The sequence below is a fragment of the Primulina eburnea genome, chromosome 6, assembly GCF_022965805.1.
Source record: "Primulina eburnea isolate SZY01 chromosome 6, ASM2296580v1, whole genome shotgun sequence".
In the NCBI taxonomy this organism is placed as follows: domain Eukaryota; kingdom Viridiplantae; phylum Streptophyta; class Magnoliopsida; order Lamiales; family Gesneriaceae; genus Primulina; species Primulina eburnea.
In genome coordinates this window covers 25,868,064-25,889,436 of record NC_133106.1, presented here as the reverse complement: position 1 = coordinate 25,889,436, position 21,373 = coordinate 25,868,064, and the positions used below count along the sequence as shown (strand labels likewise).

The 21,373-nt window shown below is 34.9% G+C and overlaps 3 protein-coding genes across 4 annotated transcripts; 2 read left to right on the top strand and 1 right to left on the bottom strand.

The window, feature by feature from the left end:
- Positions 1-891: 891 nt before the first annotated feature.
- LOC140833969 (protein CONSERVED ONLY IN THE GREEN LINEAGE 160, chloroplastic) lies at positions 892-4,726 on the top strand. Its single transcript, XM_073198522.1, has 9 exons — positions 892-1,341; positions 1,735-1,784; positions 1,873-1,945; positions 2,039-2,134; positions 2,599-2,679; positions 2,755-2,846; positions 3,253-3,345; positions 4,332-4,400; positions 4,491-4,726. The coding sequence occupies exons 1-9, from the start codon at positions 931-933 to the stop codon at positions 4,627-4,629; spliced, it is 1,104 nt and encodes a 367-aa protein (XP_073054623.1). The 5' UTR covers positions 892-930; the 3' UTR covers positions 4,630-4,726.
- A 3,514-nt stretch (positions 4,727-8,240) lies between these two features.
- On the bottom strand, positions 8,241-10,367 carry LOC140835420 (uncharacterized). The gene is made up of 3 exons (XM_073200912.1): positions 9,576-10,367; positions 8,997-9,128; positions 8,241-8,958 (listed from the first exon to the last, which is right to left on the bottom strand). The coding sequence occupies exons 1-3, from the start codon at positions 10,365-10,367 to the stop codon at positions 8,830-8,832; spliced, it is 1,053 nt and encodes a 350-aa protein (XP_073057013.1). The 3' UTR covers positions 8,241-8,829.
- Positions 10,368-13,730: 3,363 nt separating this feature from the next.
- LOC140833968 (tobamovirus multiplication protein 3-like) lies at positions 13,731-20,953 on the top strand. Of its 2 annotated transcripts, XR_012118621.1 has the most exons (12): positions 13,731-14,029; positions 14,581-14,671; positions 14,778-14,830; positions 14,908-15,000; positions 15,088-15,159; positions 15,636-15,708; positions 15,794-15,839; positions 16,138-16,201; positions 17,079-17,132; positions 18,820-18,897; positions 20,166-20,403; positions 20,683-20,953. XR_012118621.1 is itself a non-coding variant. In XM_073198521.1 (11 exons), the coding sequence occupies exons 1-11, from the start codon at positions 13,883-13,885 to the stop codon at positions 20,256-20,258; spliced, it is 864 nt and encodes a 287-aa protein (XP_073054622.1). In that variant the 5' UTR covers positions 13,731-13,882; the 3' UTR covers positions 20,259-20,512. The 2 variants fall into 2 exon arrangements, 1 of the variants encoding a protein (XP_073054622.1); XM_073198521.1 differs by lacking the exon at positions 20,683-20,953 and having other exon boundaries at positions 20,166-20,512.
- Positions 20,954-21,373: the final 420 nt, after the last annotated feature.

The window sequence follows — 21,373 nt, the reverse complement described above, 5'->3', positions numbered from 1 at the left end:
CTATAAATACAAGACTCGTGAGTATGATAACCAAAATAATTAAAAATAACCTCGAGAAAGTCATCTTCTTATTTTTCGAAAAATTTGATGAAGAATAATTTTTAGAGAAGAAGAGAAAATTGGAGTGATTGAATGTGTTTGTGAGATCATATTTATAAGGCAAAAACTAGTCGTTTTGTTACCGTTTATGACCGTTGGTGTACAAAAAAATAAATGTATGTATTTGTATAATTTTATGATAATAATATGGTGTATATAATATTAGTCATGTTTAAATAATTATGTATATCATATCACATTATTATAATGATGTGTCATAAATTATTTTGTTTAAAAACTTATAGACTTTTATACTTGTCGTATCCCTTACTGGGAGTGTGGGATGTCGTTTTAACATCCTCCAAAGATTTATAACAAGTTTTTGAAAAATTTATTTTTATTATTTCTAATATTTAGTATATGATAACATTATATTATATATTAAATATATACACAATAAATAAATAACATAAAATAAATATTATTACTTTTGTTACTTTTTTCTTCTGTTTTGGAGTTTGAGAAAATATGGAGGACTTTTAGAGCTTCATGCTGATAACGTGTTATGAAAAAATAAAAATTTATGGTAAAAAGTAAAAATCTCAAATTCTTAAAATTATCAAATTACACATTTTATACTATTTTTTCTTTCAACTCAATTGTAAATTTCTTCACAAATGGTAAGACTATTTATAACATTTCTTTACAAATAATCCAAAAATAAATCATCATTACCTACATCATCACACGCTAATTTTCAATATTTACAACTCTTATTTTCAACATTCAAATATTCAATACACATATTTTAAATATTAATTTTCAACGATAACATTATAATTTTCAAATTATAATTTTTGTGTGATAAAAATATCTTGAAAAGATAGAAAGATGAAAGGGACTGATAGCCATATATTGATTCCATTTCGATTGCCACCACCCAAACCACGCAGAATGGCAGCCGTTCACTGTTGCCTATCAATCATTTCCTCCGCCACGCCCACGCCGCCCGTGTCACAAGACTCTTCAAGCGCATCGCCGCCGGAACCATCATTTGCGACGAGGCCTCCTACTAAGGTTTTACTGCCCAACGGGAAGCCGTTGAAGTGGTCGACTGGGGTGGCCCCTGGGGATTATGGGGGCCCACCAACTACCTCCACTCTCAGGAAATACTGGGGTGGTGATGAAGACCCTCTTGCCTCTGATGATTACCTGTGGAACAAAGAATTCATGGGCCGCATGAAGAAGCTCATTCAAGATTCTGATGATGATAAGTCCGACCCTTCCTTACAATCTGCTAAGGTTTGTTCATTTCTCGGAAAATTGAATTTTGGTTCGAGTACTTTTATCTTTTGGGGTCGATGGTATTGTATATTTTTGGTGTTTTTCAATGTTACACTGGATCAAATAAAAATGGGAATTTTACTTGCTCACGGGTATTTGGGATTTAGATTCTCCTACTGATATAGTTTGTTCTTGTTCAATATTGTCTCTTGGTGCTTTGTTCTTAACTCGTTATCTGTTTGACAGTTGCCTGAAGTTTGCGTTCTTGACTTTTTTAGGGGAAATGCATGTTCTTCTGTTCAGCTGTTGCTGTGCTATTACTCTCTTCCTTCTCTCTCGTTCGATTTCTCTGTCAGTTGTGTGTATTCACTGACTTGATACTTGATGTTTTATGGGATTGATTGTAAACAGGAGTTGCCTTCTGGATTTCTTAGCTTGAGTAGAGTTATGAGCCTGGACAAGTATGCAAAATTTCCAGTGTTTTTAATTCGCTCGTTGTTTGGACTATGTGCTGTATAACCATGTATGAACTCCACTTTGAGGTTGCAGTTTGGAATTGGACTTGAGCAAAGATTTAGCCGCAACATCAGATGCCACAGTTGATCAGAAAATTGAGGATCAAGTACATTAAAATTTCAGGATTCCTTTATGGTTTTACGATATGTTAATAGTCAATGTTTTCATAGCATACCATCCGTTGTTAAATGATATCTAGGTTGTTACAACTGTTGGTCGAAGATGGAAAGCAGCTCCTACACGTCGTGAGCAAGAGAAATGGGATAGGGCGACTAAGGCTGCAACTGGAGGCAGTGTGGGTCATCTATCTCTTTTAGATTTCACTGTTTTTTGTGGTTGCTTAAGATTTCTTGTCCTGCTAAATTAACTTGCTGATTTTGAAGCTTATTACCACGTTGTTTGGAATCTTGAACATTGTGGCGGGAAAATTGAAAAATAAATTAACATTTAAAAATAAACTGGTTTCCATTGCTTTCCCCTTTCAAACGAAATTACTATCCATATGTAAAATACTTAAAATTTACTAATTTAGTGGAAGACAATGAAAAAACATAAAGATAGAAGTACAATTAGCATTTGTACACCATAGGACATCTTTGTAGAAGCATCCCATTAAGTTTTTCATTTTTGGAATTAAACATAAGAAATGTTTTCCTATGTGGTTTTCTGATTGGGATATAGGGACGATGATTTACTGACTGGAATCCAGAATTCCAAGCATATCCTTACAAAATGTTTCTGTTTATTCTATTTCTGTAGGATGTGATGCTTCGAGAGTCCAGGCGTCCTAGAGGTGATCTAGAAGTTTTGGCTTCAATGTCAAAGGAACAATATTACAAGGTAGTCATTTATAGCCATCGATAATATTCCATATCCTGACGTTCTTCGTTAAGGAGCTCTGATTTGTTGTTTCAGTTGAAGAACAAATTGCAATTCCTCACGATAGGACTTGGCGGTGTTGGTGTGATTTCGACCTATGTTTCTTACTCTCCTGAAATTTGTGCAAGGTACTCTAATTTCTTCATTTATTTCACAAATTTATCATTAATCATTTTTTCAATGTTTCCTCGCATAAGGATCTTCTTGTCAATGACATGTTCTGGGGGTAAATTGATAGATTACCGTGAGTTTAATTCTATTTGATTGAATAGACCAAATGGTCTTCATCTTCACATTGCTGCATTCATAAGATATAATGTCAGTTGTTCTTTGGGTTTTCGGCTCTAGCATCTCTTGCAAATGCTATGATTATTGAGCTCTAATGGTCTATGTTTTTATTCATCTATATATAAGGTTCTGAACGATGACTTCAAAAAGTGATGACAGTAATAGCTGCTACCAGTACCATGTTCTATCAGTTATCATCCTCGATTTAATGTTTAGTACATAACATCATATATGATATGTATTCAGTTATGGCGTTGGGTTGCTCGGTTCGTTGGCATACATGCGGATGCTCGGTAGTAGTGTGGATTCTTTGGCGGCTGGAGCAAAAGGCCTTGTAAAGTATGTGTTCATTTTTCCATTTTTTTCAGATTTGAGAACATTTTAGTATCTTTTACTCCTATATATATGTTATTTATGGGATTAAATAACAATTTTTGCGGTAAAGATATGTACAATAGAAGTTGTGGACTCCCAAACTATGCCTATCAGCCTATATGTTGTGCAAATGCAGATTGAATGTCAGTATGTAACAGGTACTGTCATCTTGGTAATTGGGAAAATATATCTAAAAATGCGTGAGTCTTATGGGTTGAGCAAGAAAAAATGTGGAACTATGTCATATGATGCTTGCGAATTGAAGCGCTTGAAGGATCTATTGACCGAAATGACTCAAGAATGTTCGATTCATATATCCATGCATTATGATAGTTAAGGACGATTTGAATTACTAGTGATCATGTATTTCATTAGAAAACAAACATATAGGGTGGATTGCCACCTTCTTCGCGATCCTGTCATAAACAAGATAATCAACCCTCCGTTCACAGCTTTTTTTGAAGAGATTTCTGTATCTTCACAAAAGACTTGGTAGCATGCTAATTCTCCAAAATAGGCATTGGGGTTTATTTATAAATGTTTCACTGTTCGAGAATACCTTGCTTTGCTACATTAGAAAATACACGTTCATATCTTGTACTGGTTGGTTGTGGGCTTCAGGTATTAGATTTTGCAACCCTTTAATTACTTAATTTGACAGTATATTTCTTCTGTATGAGAGAGAGCCTGAACAATTATTCAATCACTAATTTTCTTCCCTACATAAGTATTTGATTGCAGTATTAGTTCACGGATAAGCGAAGGAGCATATACATTTTTCACATTAAACTAGAAATACATTTCCAATGCTTGTGATCTGCTCTGCTTGTTACATTTTTTGTGACTGGTACGCCAGTCAATTGGAGCTCCTTCATGTTTTTAATTGCTCATGTATCAGCTCTTGCTGAGCCTCGTTTCTTGTTGGTTCATGTAAGCATTTTAATGTTCAGGGGAGCGATTGGACAGCAAAGGCTACTAGTTCCGGTCATCCTGGTGATGTTATACAATCGATGGAACGAGTAAGACTTCAGAGAGCATAGTTTTGCATGCGTCTTCCACAATATTATCACAAATTTTCTATTACTCTATGCTAATGTGTGTATTCTCAGGATCTTAGTACCGGACTATGGAGTCGTGCCCCTTCACTTGATTCCGATGCTCGTGGGATTTTTTACGTACAAGATCGCTACTTTTATGTTAGCTATTGAGGAGGCTATTAACACAGCCACTGGAAAAACACAAGCTTGATTCGATATATTCGTCCTTGAATGTTGTCGCTGCCGAGTGAATCTATACATATACACATCATAATACAGGTTAAATTTATACAATGATGATTCTTATACGTCTCTTCAGTCATCGTCTTTTGGTCATTTTTTGGCGTATTGCAAATTTTTTTTTTCCTTGTAGAATTATAATCGAAAGATGAGACATAAATTGATTCTTTAGTTGCTCGCTCCCTATTGATTTTGTTGTACCAGTTTCAGTGTGTTATTAATCTAAATAGAGTTTGGTAATGCTTGAGTCGACTTATTTTGAATTTCTAGACTTGTTTGAATGAACAAAAATTAGACACCAGATGAATGTTATTTGAAATTAATCTCACAAATCTTTTAACAAATATAAAGTATTTTATAATTAAGAATCTACTTTCAAAATCTATTATGTTCTCTAGATCATTTTTAATATTAGAGAGGGAAAAAATGATTAAATTGAGATTATGAGACGGAAAAGTTACTAAGATATTTTGTATAATTTTTATTTTTTTTTTGGATTTTATAGAAATGGTCCATAATAGGTATTTTTGCAAACAAATATTTTCTGAATATTGTCTGAGTATAAATTTTGAACGTTGACGTGATATTGTCTGATTATATATTAAAATATGAAATAAAAATATAGAGAAAATTGTTATTGAATAATCAACTTGAAATGTACAAGCGCCACTTATAAAGAGTGCCAACTTTTTCGTGTGAAAATGTCCTTTGAGTTCTCAGACATTTTGCTCGAATTTGGTTCTAATTAAAGTTGGAATTTGAGTTTGAGGTCGTTCGAAAGATTCTAACATTTTCTCGAACTATTTGAATTATTGTTGGAAAATAAATGTTTGAAGGTTCGAAATTTATTTATTTAATATATAATTATATTATATTAATAAAATATTATGGTTCGCGAGCTGCTCGTGAACTATCGAACAAAATAATTTGAGCTCAAGTTCGGCTAGAAAAAAGTTCGACTCCAATTCGATAAGGTCGAATACAAATCAAATATTTTTTTGAGTTGGCTCGAAAGCTCGCAAACCGGATTGATTCGTTTATACCATTAGCTCCAGTTGGTTTGAGATCGTGGAAGATGGCTAAACCACTGGGAAAAAGAGAATAGAAACAAACAAGAGTCATCAAATTGTTATTCAAAATGTATGGAATAAACAGAAAGGTATACTAAAACCAACGAACTAGTAGTATGAACAAAACAGTAGCACAATGCTTAAAATAAAACAAACCGAGGCCTGCTTCGAGGATGAACTTGGACGTCTGTTTCCCAGGATACAACGGAACAACCAGCAGTGACTTAGCACGAGAAACTACTACGACGAACTGAAAGCGTACCTTTACTTTATCACCGAGATTTAACGGAGGCCAAAAGAAAAGCTAACAATATGAAATGCAAGAGAATACTTGAAAGAGAAAAGATTTTCATGCCCCTTGAAATGGGGAAATGAGCACACTATTTATAAGCCCCCAAAAAGCATACCAAGAGTCATGCAAGATTAATTAACTCAATTAATCTTCCCATTAACTCAAGAATATGAAGAGCCACAAGTTTTCAAGTAACTCAAGAATGTGGAAAGTCAAAAGACATTCCACAATAATGAGCCACAACCAACTCAAGAATGTGGAGAACCAAAAGGCACTCCCACATTCATGACATATAATTTTTATTCAAATTTCCAACAATCCCCCACATGAATGAAAATTGATATAAATATCGGTGACAAAGTTCTACAGTTGAATCCTGCATAGGATAGGTAGGTGTTATCCTTTGAACCTTCCCTCATGAAATATATTTGCTTTACTAGCTGACCAGTAGACATGATGTCCTTGAACTGTTCTGCCGTTTATGTAAATTAAGATATATTTCACACAAGACTCTCCCTGATACTATTCAGTTCTCATGATTGTGTTCGTTTTGGCCATGAACACACGCCTGGTTCTGCGAGAGGGTCTAGAATTGAGCCTTGCAATTCCTTCGAAGCGGCCCCACTTCTCTCTCACATAGGTGATTCTATATTCTTCTCATCAGAATCATTAAAAGTCGTAAGCTTATCCTCAACATTCATTGTTTCATAATAGGAATGGACTAGGGATAACCCCCACAGTGATTCTCCAAATTAATGCGATTAGGTTGTCCCATTGAACCTAGTTCTTGGGATCTCCAGTCAGCGTAGGTTGGGTTTTCCTTCGCACCAATTTATTCTATAGGCTTGAGCTCCATTCCCCTTGACATTTTCGCAACTAACTCTCTGTTTAACCCTTTGGTTAGCGGATCCGCTATATTATCCTTTGACTTTATGTAGTCAATAGAGATAACTCCAGTTGAGAGTAGTTGTCTAATGGTATTGTGTCTACGACGTATATGCCTAGACTTGCCATTATACATTGTATTTTGTGCCCTTCCAATTGCAGATTGGCTATCACAATGTATGCATATAGCCGGCACTGGTTTTTCCCATCCTGGAACATCTTCTAAAAAATGACGCAGCCATTCAGCCTCTTCACCACACTTGTCAAGAGCTATAAACTCAGATTCCATCGTGGATCTGGCTATTACAGTTTGTTTAGAATATTTCCACGCAATTGCTGCACCTCCTAAAGTGAATACAAATCCACTAGTAGATTTTGAGTCTTTCATATCAGATATCTAATTTGCATCACTGTATCCTTCGATAACAGCAGGATATCTGGTATAGTGCAGCCCATGATCACGAGTGTACCTTAAGTATCTTAGCAATCTGATAATTGCTTTTCAGTGTTCAACTCCTGGATTACTCGTGAATCTACTCAATTTGCTCACTGCATAGGCTATGTCTGGTCTTGTACAACTCATCAAGTACATCAGACTTCCAATGACTCGAGAGTATTCTAATTGAGACATACTCTCACCTCGATTCTTTGATAGATGCTGACTGGTGTCAATCGGGGTTCTAGCAAATGCAGAGTCATCATTATTGAATTTCTCAAGTATTTTGTCAACATAATGCGATTGACTTAGGACTATCCCTTATGATGTTCTATGGATTTTAATTCCAAGGATCACATCGGCTAAGCCCAAATCTTTCATGTCAAATCTTGAGTTCAATAATTTCTTAGTGGATTTAATCATCTTATCATTACTACCAATGATAAGTATGTCATCTACGTAAAGAATAAAATGATATATCCATTTTCAGTGTTTTTTATGTATACACATTTGTCACATTCACTGAATTTAAATCCACTTTCCATCATGGCTTTATCAAATTTTTCGTGCCATTGCTTTGGTGCTTGTTTTAAGCCATACAGAGACTTCACCAGTTTACATACCTTATTTTCTTGCCCATTCGCAGAAAATCCCTCAGGTTGTTCCATGTAAATTTCCTCTTCTAAATCCCCATTTAGAAAAGCAGTCTTTACGTCCATTTGGTGTACTTCAAGATTCCGCAAGGCGGCAATCGCAAGTATCACTCGAATAGAGGTTATTCTCGATACATGAGAATATGTGTCAAAGTAATCAAACCCCTCACGTTGATGGTAACCTTTAATTACAAATCTAGCTTTATACTTATCTATTGTTCCATCTGATTTCTTTTTCCTTTTGAAAACCCATTTACAGCCTAGTGGTTTGCTTCCCGGAGGAAGATTTACTAATTCCCACGTATGGTTTTGTAAAATGGATTCCATTTCGGAATTGATAGCCTCTTTCCATAGAGGTCCCTCAGATGAACTAATTGCTTCCTTGAAGCTTTGAGGTTCACTTTCCATCATGAAAGTGATGAAATCCGGACCAAAGGATTTCTCAGTCCTAGCTCTCTTGCTACGTCTAGGTTCAATGTCTTGATGAAGCTCTTGTTCTTCATCAATTATTTCATATAATCTTTTGGATGAACTTGGTTCTTCCTTAGATTTGCATGGAAACATGTGTTCAAAGAACGAAGCATTTCTTGATTCCATTATCGTATTCTTGTGAATATCAGGTATTTGAGATTCGTGTACAAGAAAACGATAAGCGCTACTGTTTTGAGCATATCCAATGAAAATGCAATCCACAGTTTTTGGTCCTATCTTTACTTTCTTTGGAGTGGGTACTGCTACCTTGGCAAGACACCCCCACACTCGCAAGTATTGGTAAGAAGGACTTCTACCTTTCCATAACTCGTATGGGCTTTTATCTAGCTTCTTCCGGGGCACCTTATTTAAAAGGTAATTTGCTGTTAGAACAGCTTCCCCCCACATGTTCTGTGGTAAACCAGAACTTAATAGCAACGCATTCATCATTTCTTTCAATGTGCGATTCTTTCTCTCTGCAATGCCATTTTGCCGAGGAGAATAAGGTGCAGTTCTTTCGTGTTTAATACCGTGTTGAGCACAAAACTCAGCAAATGGTGATTCATATTCACCTCCACGATCACTTCTTAGCACCTTAATTTTCTTGCTAAGTTGGTTTTCAACTTCACTCTTATATTGGACAAATTTGTCAATAGCTTCATCCTTACTTTTAAGGAGATACACATAACAAAATTTTGTGCTATCGTCAACAAAAGTAATGAAGTATTTATTTCCACCACGAGTTTGTACATTTTTTTAAATCACATACATCACTGTGAATTAGATCAAGTGGTTCACTATTTCTTTCAATAGTTCGAAAAGATGATCTCGTTAGTTTTGCCTCAACACAAGTTTCACATTTGTGTTGTTTATCCATTTGAAATGCAGGAATGCTTTTCATGTTAATTAATCTACGAATTGTATCATAATTAACGTTTCCAAGTCTACCATGTCATAAACAAGAAGACTCAAGCAAGTAAGCAAAAGTGTTAACTTTATTCATCACTGGCTTAATAGCCATTACATTTAGTTTGAACAAACCATTACAAACATAACCTTTGCCTACAAACATTCCACTCTTTGACAAAACAACTTTATCTGACTCAAAACAATGCGGAAACCATGCTTGTTAAGAAGCGACCCGGACACCAAGTTCTTGCGGATGTCAGGCACATACAGCACATTGTTTAGAGTCAGTTCTTTTCCAGATGTCATCTTCAGAACAACTTTCCCTTGACCCTTGATTTCAGAAGTGGCGGAATTTCCCATGAACAGCTTTTCCCCATTCTCAGATTCCTCAAGAGTAGCAAACATCTCCTTGTCGGAGCAAACATGGAGAGTGGCACCAGTGTCAATCCACCACTCCCTGGTGTTCGAACCCACCAGATTAACCTCTGATATTACAGCACAGAGATTCATGTTCGAAACCTCATGAGCAATGTTCTCTACCACATTCGCCTCTCGGTTTCTCTTCGGCTTCTTACATTCAGATGCCTTGTGACCCATACCATCACAGTTGTAGCATTTTCCGGAGAACTTTTTCTTTGACACGCCTCCTTTGGGTCCCATGTTCAACCTTTTGCTGGAGGAGGAAAATGTTCTCTTTTTCGAGCTTTGGCCATGCTCGACAACATTTGCCTTAGCGGCAACAGGAGAAAATAATCGTCTTTCCGAACTCTTGTTGTTTTCCTCGATGCGAAGTCGAACAATGAGCTCTTCAACATTCATCTCCTTTCGCTTGTGCTTCAAGTAGTTCTTGAAATCCTTCCAAGCTGGTGGTAGCTTCTCAACAATAGCAGCCACTTGGAATGATTCGCTCAAAGTCATCCCCTCACCGTGAATCTCGTGAAGAATCACTTGGAGTTCTTGAACTTGGCTTATAACCGGCTTTGAATCCACCATTTTAAAGTCCAGAAAGCGACCAACAAGAAAACTTCTTGGCCCCGGCATCCTCGGTTTTGTACTTTCTGTCAAGGGATTCCCACAGCTCTTTAGCCGTTTTCTTTTCGCAAAACACGTTGTAGAGCGAATCTGCCAATCCGTTTAGTACATAGTTTCGGCACAAGAAATCAGAATGATTCCATGCCTCAACCGCACTAACAGATTCAACATCTCCCTCACCCTTGTTGAGTTTAGGAGCATCCTCCGTGAGGAATCTAGCCAGGTTCAGCATCGTCAAGTAAAACAGCATCTTCTGCTGCCACCTTTTGAAGTCCACACCAGTAAACTTCTCGGGTTTTTCACCGTGACTTGCTGGAACACCAACCGCAGCAGCACGTGGGGTACCAAGAGGGACAACTTGAGGAGGGACAACATGAACAGTTTCCCTTTGCACGTTAGCTTCAGTAGCCATATCTTTAACAACACGTAATGAGTAATCTGTTTTAAGATTGTTATTCAAAATGTATGGAATAAACAGAAAGGTATACTAAAACCAACAAACTAGTAGTATGAACAAAACAGTAGCACAATGCTTAAAATAAAACAAACCGAGGCCTGTATGAAAATACAGTGTCCTTAAAACAGATTCGTCCCCTCCGGGATGTGCTTCGAGGATGAACTTGGACGTCTGTTTCCCAGGATACAACGGAACAACCAGCAGTGACTTAGCACGAGACACTACTACGACGAACTGAAAGCGTACCTTTACTTTATCACCGAGATTTAACGGAGGCCAAAAGAAAAGCTAACAATATGAAATGCAAGAGAATACTTGAGAGAAAAGATTTTCATGCACTTGAAATGATGAAATGAGCACACTATTTATAAGCCCCCAAAAAGCATACCAAGAGTCATGCAAGATTAATTAACTCAATTAATCTTTCCATTAACTCAAGAATATGAAGAGCCACAAGTTTTCAAGTAACTCAAGAATGTGGAAAGTCAAAAGACACTCCACAATAATGAGCCACAACCAACTCAAGAATGTGGAGAACCAAAAGGCACTCTCACATTCAAGACATGTAATTTTTATTCAAATTTCCAACACGAATAAAACTCTCTCATAAACCAATCGGCAAAAAAAGGCCACAACAAAGCTTATGCTATTTCTCTCAATTTTTTGTTCGCTTATTTCAATTTTCATTAGCATAATTTTTCAGTTTCATTTTATTCATCCAATTTTCTTGTAAAAATGTTATTCAAGTTAATAACAACATAATTTAATTTTGATGTTGTTTATGGAGCTTTTTTTTTTTTTTTTTTGTAATTTTACCATATTCTTCAACCAAATTCTTAGCTTTGAACTCACAACGAGTGAATTATCACAAACGGTCGAATCCGATACATCACATTTGATAAAAAGATGTCAGAATAATTACAAACTTGGTACGATCACTTGCCTGTGATTCCTACAATTTTTATGCAAGTAATAATATAATGAATTGTTATAATATAAAATTTTGTTTGGTTTTAATCACAAAAATTCATGATATTTTTTCGTTATTTATATAGATACAATACATTTTTTTACTTATTTATTTGTACATATATACTACTTAAATCTTTTAATTACATATTTGTGTAATATCTTAATTTTTTGAAAGTGTTGTATAATTTCTCGAGATTACGTTATAAAAGTTTCGACACACAAGCAATGCGTAAGTAATGTAACGGAAGAGCAAAATTGAAAAACTATGTGTTTAGGTGCGATAATTGTCTATGTTGGGTAGACCGATCAAGCCATGTCGCTTGGATTGCTTTGCAGTTTAAATGATCTGAGTTGCACAATTATCATCACCTATAATTTTTTGTAAAAAAGTAAGCGCTCAGTCAAGGTTATGAGTTCGATTCCCATGAATTGCAATGAGTGTAATTATTGGGAAGGACATTGTTGAGATACAATAATTGTCTCTGTTGGGTAGAGAGATCGAACCATGATGCTTGGGTTGCTATGAGAATAAAAGATTTGAGTTGCACTATTACTACCAATTATAACTTTTGGTAAAACGACAAACACTCGGTCATACATTATCTAATTAGTATGTATAAAGATTAAAAGAAATATAATTAAATATAATAAAATATTGTGTGTGTAAAATTATAATCATAATTTATATAATATTTTTTAGTTTTATTAAATGCTTAATTTTATGTTTAATTTAATAATAATTAATAGAAATTAATGAGGGTTCATAGTGCAATTTGATAGGAGTAATATTGAAATTAAGTTGTAATGACAATTTTGAGAAAAAATATTACTAAGGGCAATTTGAGAAACAAAAGATGATGTCTTCTAGGTGACATCCTTATATAATTGTATAAAGAGATCTGATATTTATACTCAATTTCTTATTATCTGCAATCCATGTATGAATAAATTTGACATATATTTTATACATGAAGTAAAACGTTGATAACACAAAATGGATTATAAATATGTCTCTCTAGTATAAATAGATAATAGTATTGATATATGTTATTCCAAAAAAAAATATAGATATATGTTGAGCCTTAATAAAATGAGTGAGTCTCATGTGAGACCGTCTCACGGATTTTAGTATGTGAGACGTGTCAACCATACTCATATTCACAATAAAAAGTAATACTCTTAGCATAAAAAGTAATACTTTTTCATGAATGACTCAAATAAGAGATCCGTCTCACAAATACGACCTGTGAGATTGTTTCGTACAAGTTTTTGCCTAATAAAATAAAAAGAAACAATAAGAGATGTGTAGTTATACATAAATTGTTTGTCATGTGTAATATATAAATACTTCTGAAATGATTATATTTTATTTCAGATCCATAGCCAATATGATTAAAAATAAAATTTGAAATAAAACTCGAATATCAACATCCCAAAAGTTCTTGGCAAAAACTTGTGTGAGACGGTCTCACGGGTCGTATCTGTTAGACGGATCTCTTATTTGGGTCATCCATGAATAAGTATTACTTTTTATGCTAAAAATATTACTTTTTATTGTGAATATGAGTAGAGTTGACCCGTCTCACAGATTAAGATCCGTGAGACGGTCTCACATGAGATCAACTCAAAGTTATTAACACATGATATTCAATTTTTTTTGTTTTTGACGAATATGATACATATGGACTTGATCTTTAATATCTTTTTAAATAGATAGAGGGATAATTATTTTACAATTTTTAAGGTTGCAATGCTTCATTTCATTATTAAAATTTAAATTTAAATTTAAATTAAAAAATATGATTTTCAAACTGGATAAATATAAAAAATTTCCTCGAAAAATAAAATAAAAAATTATATATATATTTTTATATAATATTTAGGAATATTTAGGAATAAATCAAAGGGAGAGTAGTTTGTCGCACAGAATTCAAACCACCTCTCCTGAAAGCAAACTCATCCCCACTTGTAATTCTTGTTCCTTGCGTTTGCTTTCCACCCTCCATTGTTGGCCGCCTCCGCCGGTCTCCAAATTCAGACTCCGGTGATGGCATCGGACCCATCGGCGTTGTCGGCTCTCAACCTCAAGGACGCCACGAATTGGTGGGACGTAGTGAATGCATCGCCGGCTTGGCAAGATTCTATATTCCACGTTCTTGCTGCACTTTATGGGATTGTCGCCGCTGTTGCCCTCGTAATTTCTTTTCCTTTTCCTTTCTTGTGGAAGTTCTGATTTTTCCTTCTCAAATTGTATGGCGATTATTTGAATTGAATCGTCGACGGTCACTTTTATGACGTTTTGGTTTTGAAGCTAACAAGTGTTTGCTATGAAGGATTTGAAAATTTAAATTAGAGGCTTTTAAATACTTTAAAGAGAATACTCTTCCGTTGTTGGCTTAATATAACTAATAAAGGAAAAAAACAGATGACAAATATGTAGTAATTGTTAAATCTCATCTCCTTGGCCTTTTTTTATTGAGCCGATATGTTGGATCATAATGTTAATATTTTTAATAATTTTAAATTGTTTTGTTGGGTTTGTTTGTCTGATATTGTGCTTTCCATCTGTGCGTTATTTAACAAAGAAAATTAAATTTGACTTCAAACGTAATAAATAATAATGAATAGATTACTGTTTCCAATAGGTTTTGTTAATTGATATCTGGGATGACCAATGAGTGTGGTCCTTTATCTCGAGGAATAATTCTTTTGTTTATTTTGTACCTTTTCTTTTATGCATTGCAGGTACAGTTGGTGAGGATACAATTTAGAGTACCTGAATATGGTTGGACTACACAGAAAGTATTTCATTTCCTCAATTTCTTTGTCAATTCCGGTACATCTATGCGTGAAGCTCAATTCATATTATTCAAATTCTATTATTTCTATTGTGATGTTTTAGACACGTATGTAATATCTTGTCTGTTCTATTGTTTTTTCAGTTCGATGTTTCGTTTTTGCTGTGCGTCGGAATATTCAAAGCCTGAATCCAGAGGTATCAGCTCTAATTCATATTATTGCCAGTTTGTGTATGAGTTTTTCTTCATTGATTTAGTGTTTTGTTTTTGGTAGATTATTCAACACATCCTACTTGATATGCCAAGTCTTGTGTTCTTCACAACTTATGCATTACTGATATTGTTCTGGGCAGAAATTTATTACCAGGTCGGTTCTCTTCTCTGGCTACATGCAATGCTTGGTTTTGAACTTTTACCACTCTGTTTTTAAATCTTCGGTGGTCTATTTTGACAGGCTCGTGCTGTATCTACTGATAGATTGAGGCCTAGTTTCTATATAATTAATGGCATGGTGTATGCTACTCAGGTGAATGTTCTTGTCCATGCACAATCTGCGTGTTCCAGAACTTCAAATATTTATGGGTTGAAATATATATTTTATGAAGAACTTTCTTTTTAATTTTGCCATTTATTTTGCCGCTTAAGTGGAGTTTATGCCATCTTGTCTCATTGTTTGGATGGTAGTTTGAGATGCTTCACTCATGAATAATTGGATTCTTATAAATTGAAACCTTAATGTTGCTGAAATCTCAAGATCTTTTACTCGACTGAATAGTCTGCCAGATTTTTGATGCTTTGTGTAAATTATGGTGTTCTGTTTCGGAAATTGGCTTAATGAATAGAGTGATTGTGTGGGGTTGCTCCCCAGGTATCTAAGTTATAGTGTTGATGGGATTGTGGTTGTTTTAAGAATATTTGTGTATGGTTTGGAAAAATTGTTTTTGTATGATTTGGAATAATAATTCATGCGATGATATAATAGTTTCCACTAATCTGTTTCAGGTAATTTTGTGGTTACTTTTGTGGTGGAAGCCAATTTCTTTGGTGATCATCCTGTCCAAGATGTTCTTTGCAGGTTTTTGTTTTAATTGTGTTCTGAGTGTATATGCCACAGTACTGTTAATGCCTCCCTCTTGCTAAAGAAAGATGTCGATTTGTAGGTGTTTCTTTCTTTGCAGCTCTAGGGTTTCTTCTTTATGGTGGAAGGTAAACAATTTCCTCACCTTTGACAATTGAGTGATGCTTGAACTAGATTTATATGCTAGTGATGGTGCGAAATGAGAAAAGTTCATTTTAGTTGGGTAAATATTTACCTGCTTATGTTATCAATAATCAGTTTTAAATTCTCTGTTTTTTCTTTCATTAGTCATTCTTATGTGTCTAAATCATGTTGACATAATTGATCATTATTTGTGGAAATTTGTTTCATGCATGTTAGTTCTTTTATCGTATGGAATGTTCTGTAGTTTTGCTTTAGCCTTACCTGTTTTGCCATAAATTACAGGCTGTTTCTAATGTTGCAAAGATTCCCTGTAGAATCGAAAGGACGAAGCAAGAAGCTACAGGAGGTATGCTTTATATTAATAAAGGTTTTTCACAGGGGCGGTAATTGGCGAGGATAGATCTGATCTTACTTGGAAGTTAGATCCAAAATCAGTCTAATTGATATGTTTTAATTAGCCAGATAGGGAACTTTTTCTTTTCCATTAGCCTGCAGATTCACAGAATTTTACATTATAAAAACATAAATCAGTTTGAATTACATATTGTATACCTTTAAAATTTTTCTGAAAAATTGGCATTTTAATTTGTATGAATGTTTTTGATAAGTCTACCTGTGCATATTAGATTGATTTGTATCCTTGTATGTCAGTGAATATGAAATGATGGATTAAACAGAGGTTTTACTTTTTAGTCGAATCTTATATTACAGCAAGGTTACTTTTTTCCTGAATTACTAGAGGATAAGGCAGCGTTGAATGAAAGTAGATTGCGGTGTTTTTGGGTAATTAGTCTCGGATAGTTTAAGGGTGTCTGGGGATGGACAAGAGAGAAACTTGAAAGAGTGTTAGTGGAAGTGTTAAGAGATATGTGGTTGCTACAGTCAGTGGTAGCCAGATGTGAGGGGGCTATTTTAGTAGAAGTTGGTTCTGGAAAGGGAAAAAAAGGTAGGTTATTACATATTTGGGATGCATGGTGTCTTTAATTTGAGTTTGTTATTTTTTTGGTTAAATTAATATGATTATTTAAGTTCTATATTTTATGGCTGCCATTTCTGTTCCGGCTTTACGTTATAAAATTGACATCTGCTTTTAGTTGCATCTATAACAGCTTCGTACTTTGGTATGCCAAATTAAAAGAGTTGCATCCAGAGTTGGATTTAGAATGCATGGTATCCACTGCTAGTTTCTCATTTGATTTGTACCTTTCTACTTATCGTCTCAGGTTGGCTATGTGACTACAATATGCTTTACGTGTTTCCTTCTTAGATGTATTATGGTAAGTTGTGCTCTTATTTGGAGTACTTGTTTCTTTTACATGTTTTTCGTATTAAGGTGATTATGAACGTTTATCATGCAACTTCAAATATGACAAATTTACCATAATAGTGTTTGTAGTTTTATAGATTTTGCTCTTTTGTTTTGCTTTTTGTTATGCATTCTTATTTGTATTTGATTCCATATATGCTGTAATGAAGCTGTAAAGTCCAAGGTGAAAGTTGGTATCTGTTTTTATGCTTGTTAGATAAGTGGCTTTTTCACCTAGTTTTCTCAAATTTTCTCCTTCCTTGTGCCTTACTGGTTCTCTCTATTCTGGTTCACTGTAAAATTTTGTTTTGTTTTGTTTTGCTTTGCTTTTTTTTTTTTTTTTTCTTATATTACAATGGAAAGTATTAGTAGGAGTAAGTGCAAACACCTAAAAAAAATATCATTGATAATAATGTATTATATCCGAAGTTCTAAAATTCGTCATGCGCTAGTTGAGGCGGTCACTAGGCGCCACTGGTCGGATTCCACGGTACGAACATAATAAGATAAAGTTTTGTGTGTTAGGACAAACAAACAAATCGCATTTCTTGTTGGACTTTGGTTTATGTCATATAAAAAAATTACTTTTCATTTTTTAATTGGGCCTACTTTTTTTTTAAAAAAAGCCCCCCTCCCAAAAAAAGGGTAATTTTCGGCTGCCTAATTGCACCTAGGCATCCTTGCCGCTTAGGCTGACTGACTAGACCTTTTCGGTGCAGTCGGGCGGCGCCTAGTGCTTAGGCGGCGTCTAGGCCAATTTTTAGAACACTGATTATATCATTACAAATTCGACTTTATTGACAAGAATATATCAATTGAAGAATTTGTAACTAGGAATTATGTTGCGACAAATTACTCTAATTTTGTGACAGTATCATTACTTAGTGTGAGTGTTTGGGCCTTGTTGTGGGAGGGTTCTGTGTTTGTATTGTTATATTCGAGCGTATACTATTAAAACAATTATGGAAATTGAACTTAAAAAGTCAAAACAATGAATTCAAGACGTGCTTTATGTTGTTTGGTGTATCACCTTTTATGATTGATAGGCTGTTGCGAACTGCTGACTATTCTCGAGAACATGAGGATTTTATGAATTTGAAGAACTTCGTCTTCTAGAAATGATTTTGTGCGCATTAAGAAAGTAAACACAATTTTTGACTTGTTGCAATATTTTAGAGAGAAATCTTCCAAGGGACTGCAATTTCGGTTGTAACTTTTCGGAGAAGAAGATAAGCCATTTGATTTGTCCTAAAGGTCATGATATTTTAGCAATTAGAAAATTCTTAATCAGAAGTACATTATTTATTTCTAGGATTGAAGATGTATATATTGTCTGTATGGGAGTTGTGGTGCTTTTGTCTATTGATTTTGTTTAAATGGAAAAGGTGGTAAATAATTTACCTGTTTCTATTTCTAAGCTATTCAATTTATTCTTACCCTAGAAACAGGTGATACCAATCATGACTCTTTTTTCCCTGGAGAAACAAATGGGCAGCAACTTGTTTTTGCTCTCCCAAATGGAACCATTATCCAGTCCAATCATTATTAATTTTTTATACTTCTGTAACTGCATTGTATGTATCATGTCTACGCATCTAACTAAGTCTCATGCCATTTTCATTTTTTTAAATTTTGCCTTCTATCGCCTCTGCCTACAGGTATGCTTTAATTCATTTGAGGAAGCAGCAGATCTAGATGTTTTGGATCATCCAATTTTGAATTTTATATATTACCTGGTAAGGTTTAATGTGTCTGGAATTCAGTTATGGCGGCATATCATATGTGTGATTAATAAGCGTCCCCGGTTTATACAGCTACAGTAGATCACTCACTGGATTAGCCTCTTGGTACTGCGTGCTCTTATTGCTCTGTTATCATGCCTTTTTATTGTATACTAAATGATTTTTAAATGTTTTTTTTCCTATTCTGGATCAACCTATCTGTGTTTCCATGTTTACACCGGCTAGTGAGATGTCTGGTCACTAAATATACTCTTGGAGATAGATGATAATTTATATTTTTGAAGGACGCAATAAGCGTTGTTCAGCAAGGAATGCACATTCTGATTTTTACACTCTTGACTTTATATTTCTACCTCATGAAAAAATACAAACAGGTGACCCGATATTTCGAAGAATAGGCCTAAATGTGATGTATTTCTTAAACAATGTTCTGGGATCACTGGAACTTCTACTCCTACTAAGAAGTGTCTACAAAGTTAAATAAGCCACAACCTCAGTTATAGTATTCATGAGATTTTTGGCATTGTAGCGACTAGTGAAAAATGACTTAAACCCTATCCGCAAGCTTGAGTTTTAGAAGTGTAGAAATGCTTAAATTTCAGTGCCTGATAGTTTAATAATATTGAAGGAAACATCGATAACACTTAAATGGCAGTTTGTGGGGTGTTGGAAAGTAAACTGAGGCTCTCTGCCTAGTAAGCGCCTTGCATCCCCAATTTTAGAGATTAAATTGATTTCTCCAATAAAAATCATTCACTCATCTTCTAAAACTTGAGAGATTAAATCATTGTCACTTTTATAAAAGAGCCTGGTATCCTATCACTATGTAATAGGAAATCGAAATTTAAAAGATAAGGGAAAAATATCTACGCATCACACCTATAATCTCGTGGAAAAACACTGATAAAATATTATAGGATCTTAAATCTTGAACTTATTCCAAGGCTTTGTACAGACTTGAAGGATTTAAAGCTCGTGCGCAAGGAAAGACTATCTAGGAATGTTGACGAACTCTCCAATTTTTAATATCACCAAAATATTTTCTGACTGTTTCGTGTTTTCTTTCTTTGAGCTAGAAAATTTTTCAAATAACAGACGATAAATATGTTCACTTGCATTGTGGCCACAGCTTCAATAATTTAGGACTTGCTGAAACATTCTTATTATATTTTGATTCTCCGTTTGTGAGTTAGTTTATTTAAGTTTTATCTTGTTCTTAGCTGATTTTGAGGATATAATTTGCTACATCTTTTGTTTCGCAGCTAGTGGAAATCTTACCTTCGTCACTTGTCCTCTTCATACTGAGGAAGTTACCCCCAAAACGAGGGATTACCCAGTATCATCCTATCCGGTGATGTCCCACCAGTACCGAATTGGTTAATTGAAGTGCAAGAGAAGACGTGTGAGCAGCTTCAAGAGTTTGTGAATACCAGTTTTATCACTCATATCCGAGGCTTATACTAGCATGAACTTCTGATCATGCGTCACATCTTTGAAATTGTAAATGTTTTCGCTTCTTCCCTTCTCTCTCTTCTTCTGTTTTAGAATTTCTAGCATAATTACGTGACGAATAACCATATAAATCAAGGAAAAGTGGTCTTGGTATGAAGTGTAAATTTTTTATGTAGAGGGTTTGGATGGTGTTTTTAACTGCCTAAACCCGTCATATCTTCGTATAAAAAAATTTCATATTGTAGACGTGGAAGTGAATTTTTTTTTCCTGTGTCGTCTGTTTTGTGGGCTGAAAGAGCACAAGTTCTTATGATGTACTTATCACAGGCTAGATATGCCAAGAGCTAGTATCCTAGTTGGCACCGTGGCGGGCTGGTTACATGTTTGCTATCCAGTCCATCGCCATACATACGAATACATAAAAGAAAGCGCGAGGTTGAGATAGTAGAGCAGAATATTCTCTTTAAGATATTCCTGTGAGAAATGATGAAATTGAGATGAATCAGAAGCATACCTGCAGTTGGATGTGGAGTTTGAGGTAGATAGGATGATGAGATGAAAGATGTAAAAGCTGAGAATGAAATCTATGTTTTATTTATATCTTATATAGCCTTGTAACGTTCTGCCCCACAAGTCTTCATGTTGGACTGTTAGGTTTAGCTATCATCTTTGTTCGTTGGTGAACTATAGGGGGTTTTTGGACGTTTAGCCAACCACGCTTTTACTTATTAATTAACAAGTGATGTTTTTAATTTAAGAAATTTTAAAAGTATTATCTTGGATAAAAACAAGAAAGGATGTGGGAAATGCTAATTCTAAACAAATAAAACCAATTGGAGTAAAAAGTTGAACTATTTGTTGGCCACAACAGTACTCTCAGGAGGTAGTAGCTATATGCCTCTGCTCTGAATCACCTCCGGTGTAGTTTTTTGTTGCCCGCCACTAAAGGCGACGGAAGCTGTACATCAGGTAGTTGATTACCCAGGACCCTAGCTTGGACCTGTTCGTTTCAGGAGAC

What these genes read in the sequence shown, in the direction of transcription:
- LOC140833969 (XM_073198522.1), top strand. Translation starts at nt 931, where the DNA reads ATGAAAGGGACTGATAGCCATATATTGATTCCATTTCGATTGCCACCA. An exon ending in AGAGTTATGAGCCTGGACAA is followed by an intron (nt 1,785 to 1,872) that starts GTATGCAAAATT and finishes TTGAGGTTGCAG; the next exon opens with TTTGGAATTGGACTTGAGCA. An exon ending in CAAAGGAACAATATTACAAG is followed by an intron (nt 2,680 to 2,754) that starts GTAGTCATTTAT and finishes TTGTTGTTTCAG; the next exon opens with TTGAAGAACAAATTGCAATT.
- LOC140835420 (XM_073200912.1), bottom strand. Translation starts at nt 10,367, where the DNA reads ATGGTGGATTCAAAGCCGGTTATAAGCCAAGTTCAAGAACTCCAAGTG. An exon ending in ACAAGCATGGTTTCCGCATT is followed by an intron (nt 9,129 to 9,575) that starts GTTTTGAGTCAG and finishes CTTAAAAGTAAG; the next exon opens with GATGAAGCTATTGACAAATT. An exon ending in CTGAGTTTTGTGCTCAACAC is followed by an intron (nt 8,959 to 8,996) that starts GGTATTAAACAC and finishes TTATTCTCCTCG; the next exon opens with GCAAAATGGCATTGCAGAGA.
- LOC140833968 (XM_073198521.1), top strand. Translation starts at nt 13,883, where the DNA reads ATGGCATCGGACCCATCGGCGTTGTCGGCTCTCAACCTCAAGGACGCC. An exon ending in CAATTTCTTTGTCAATTCCG is followed by an intron (nt 14,672 to 14,777) that starts GTACATCTATGC and finishes TTGTTTTTTCAG; the next exon opens with TTCGATGTTTCGTTTTTGCT. An exon ending in GAAGCAAGAAGCTACAGGAG is followed by an intron (nt 16,202 to 17,078) that starts GTATGCTTTATA and finishes TTATCGTCTCAG; the next exon opens with GTTGGCTATGTGACTACAAT.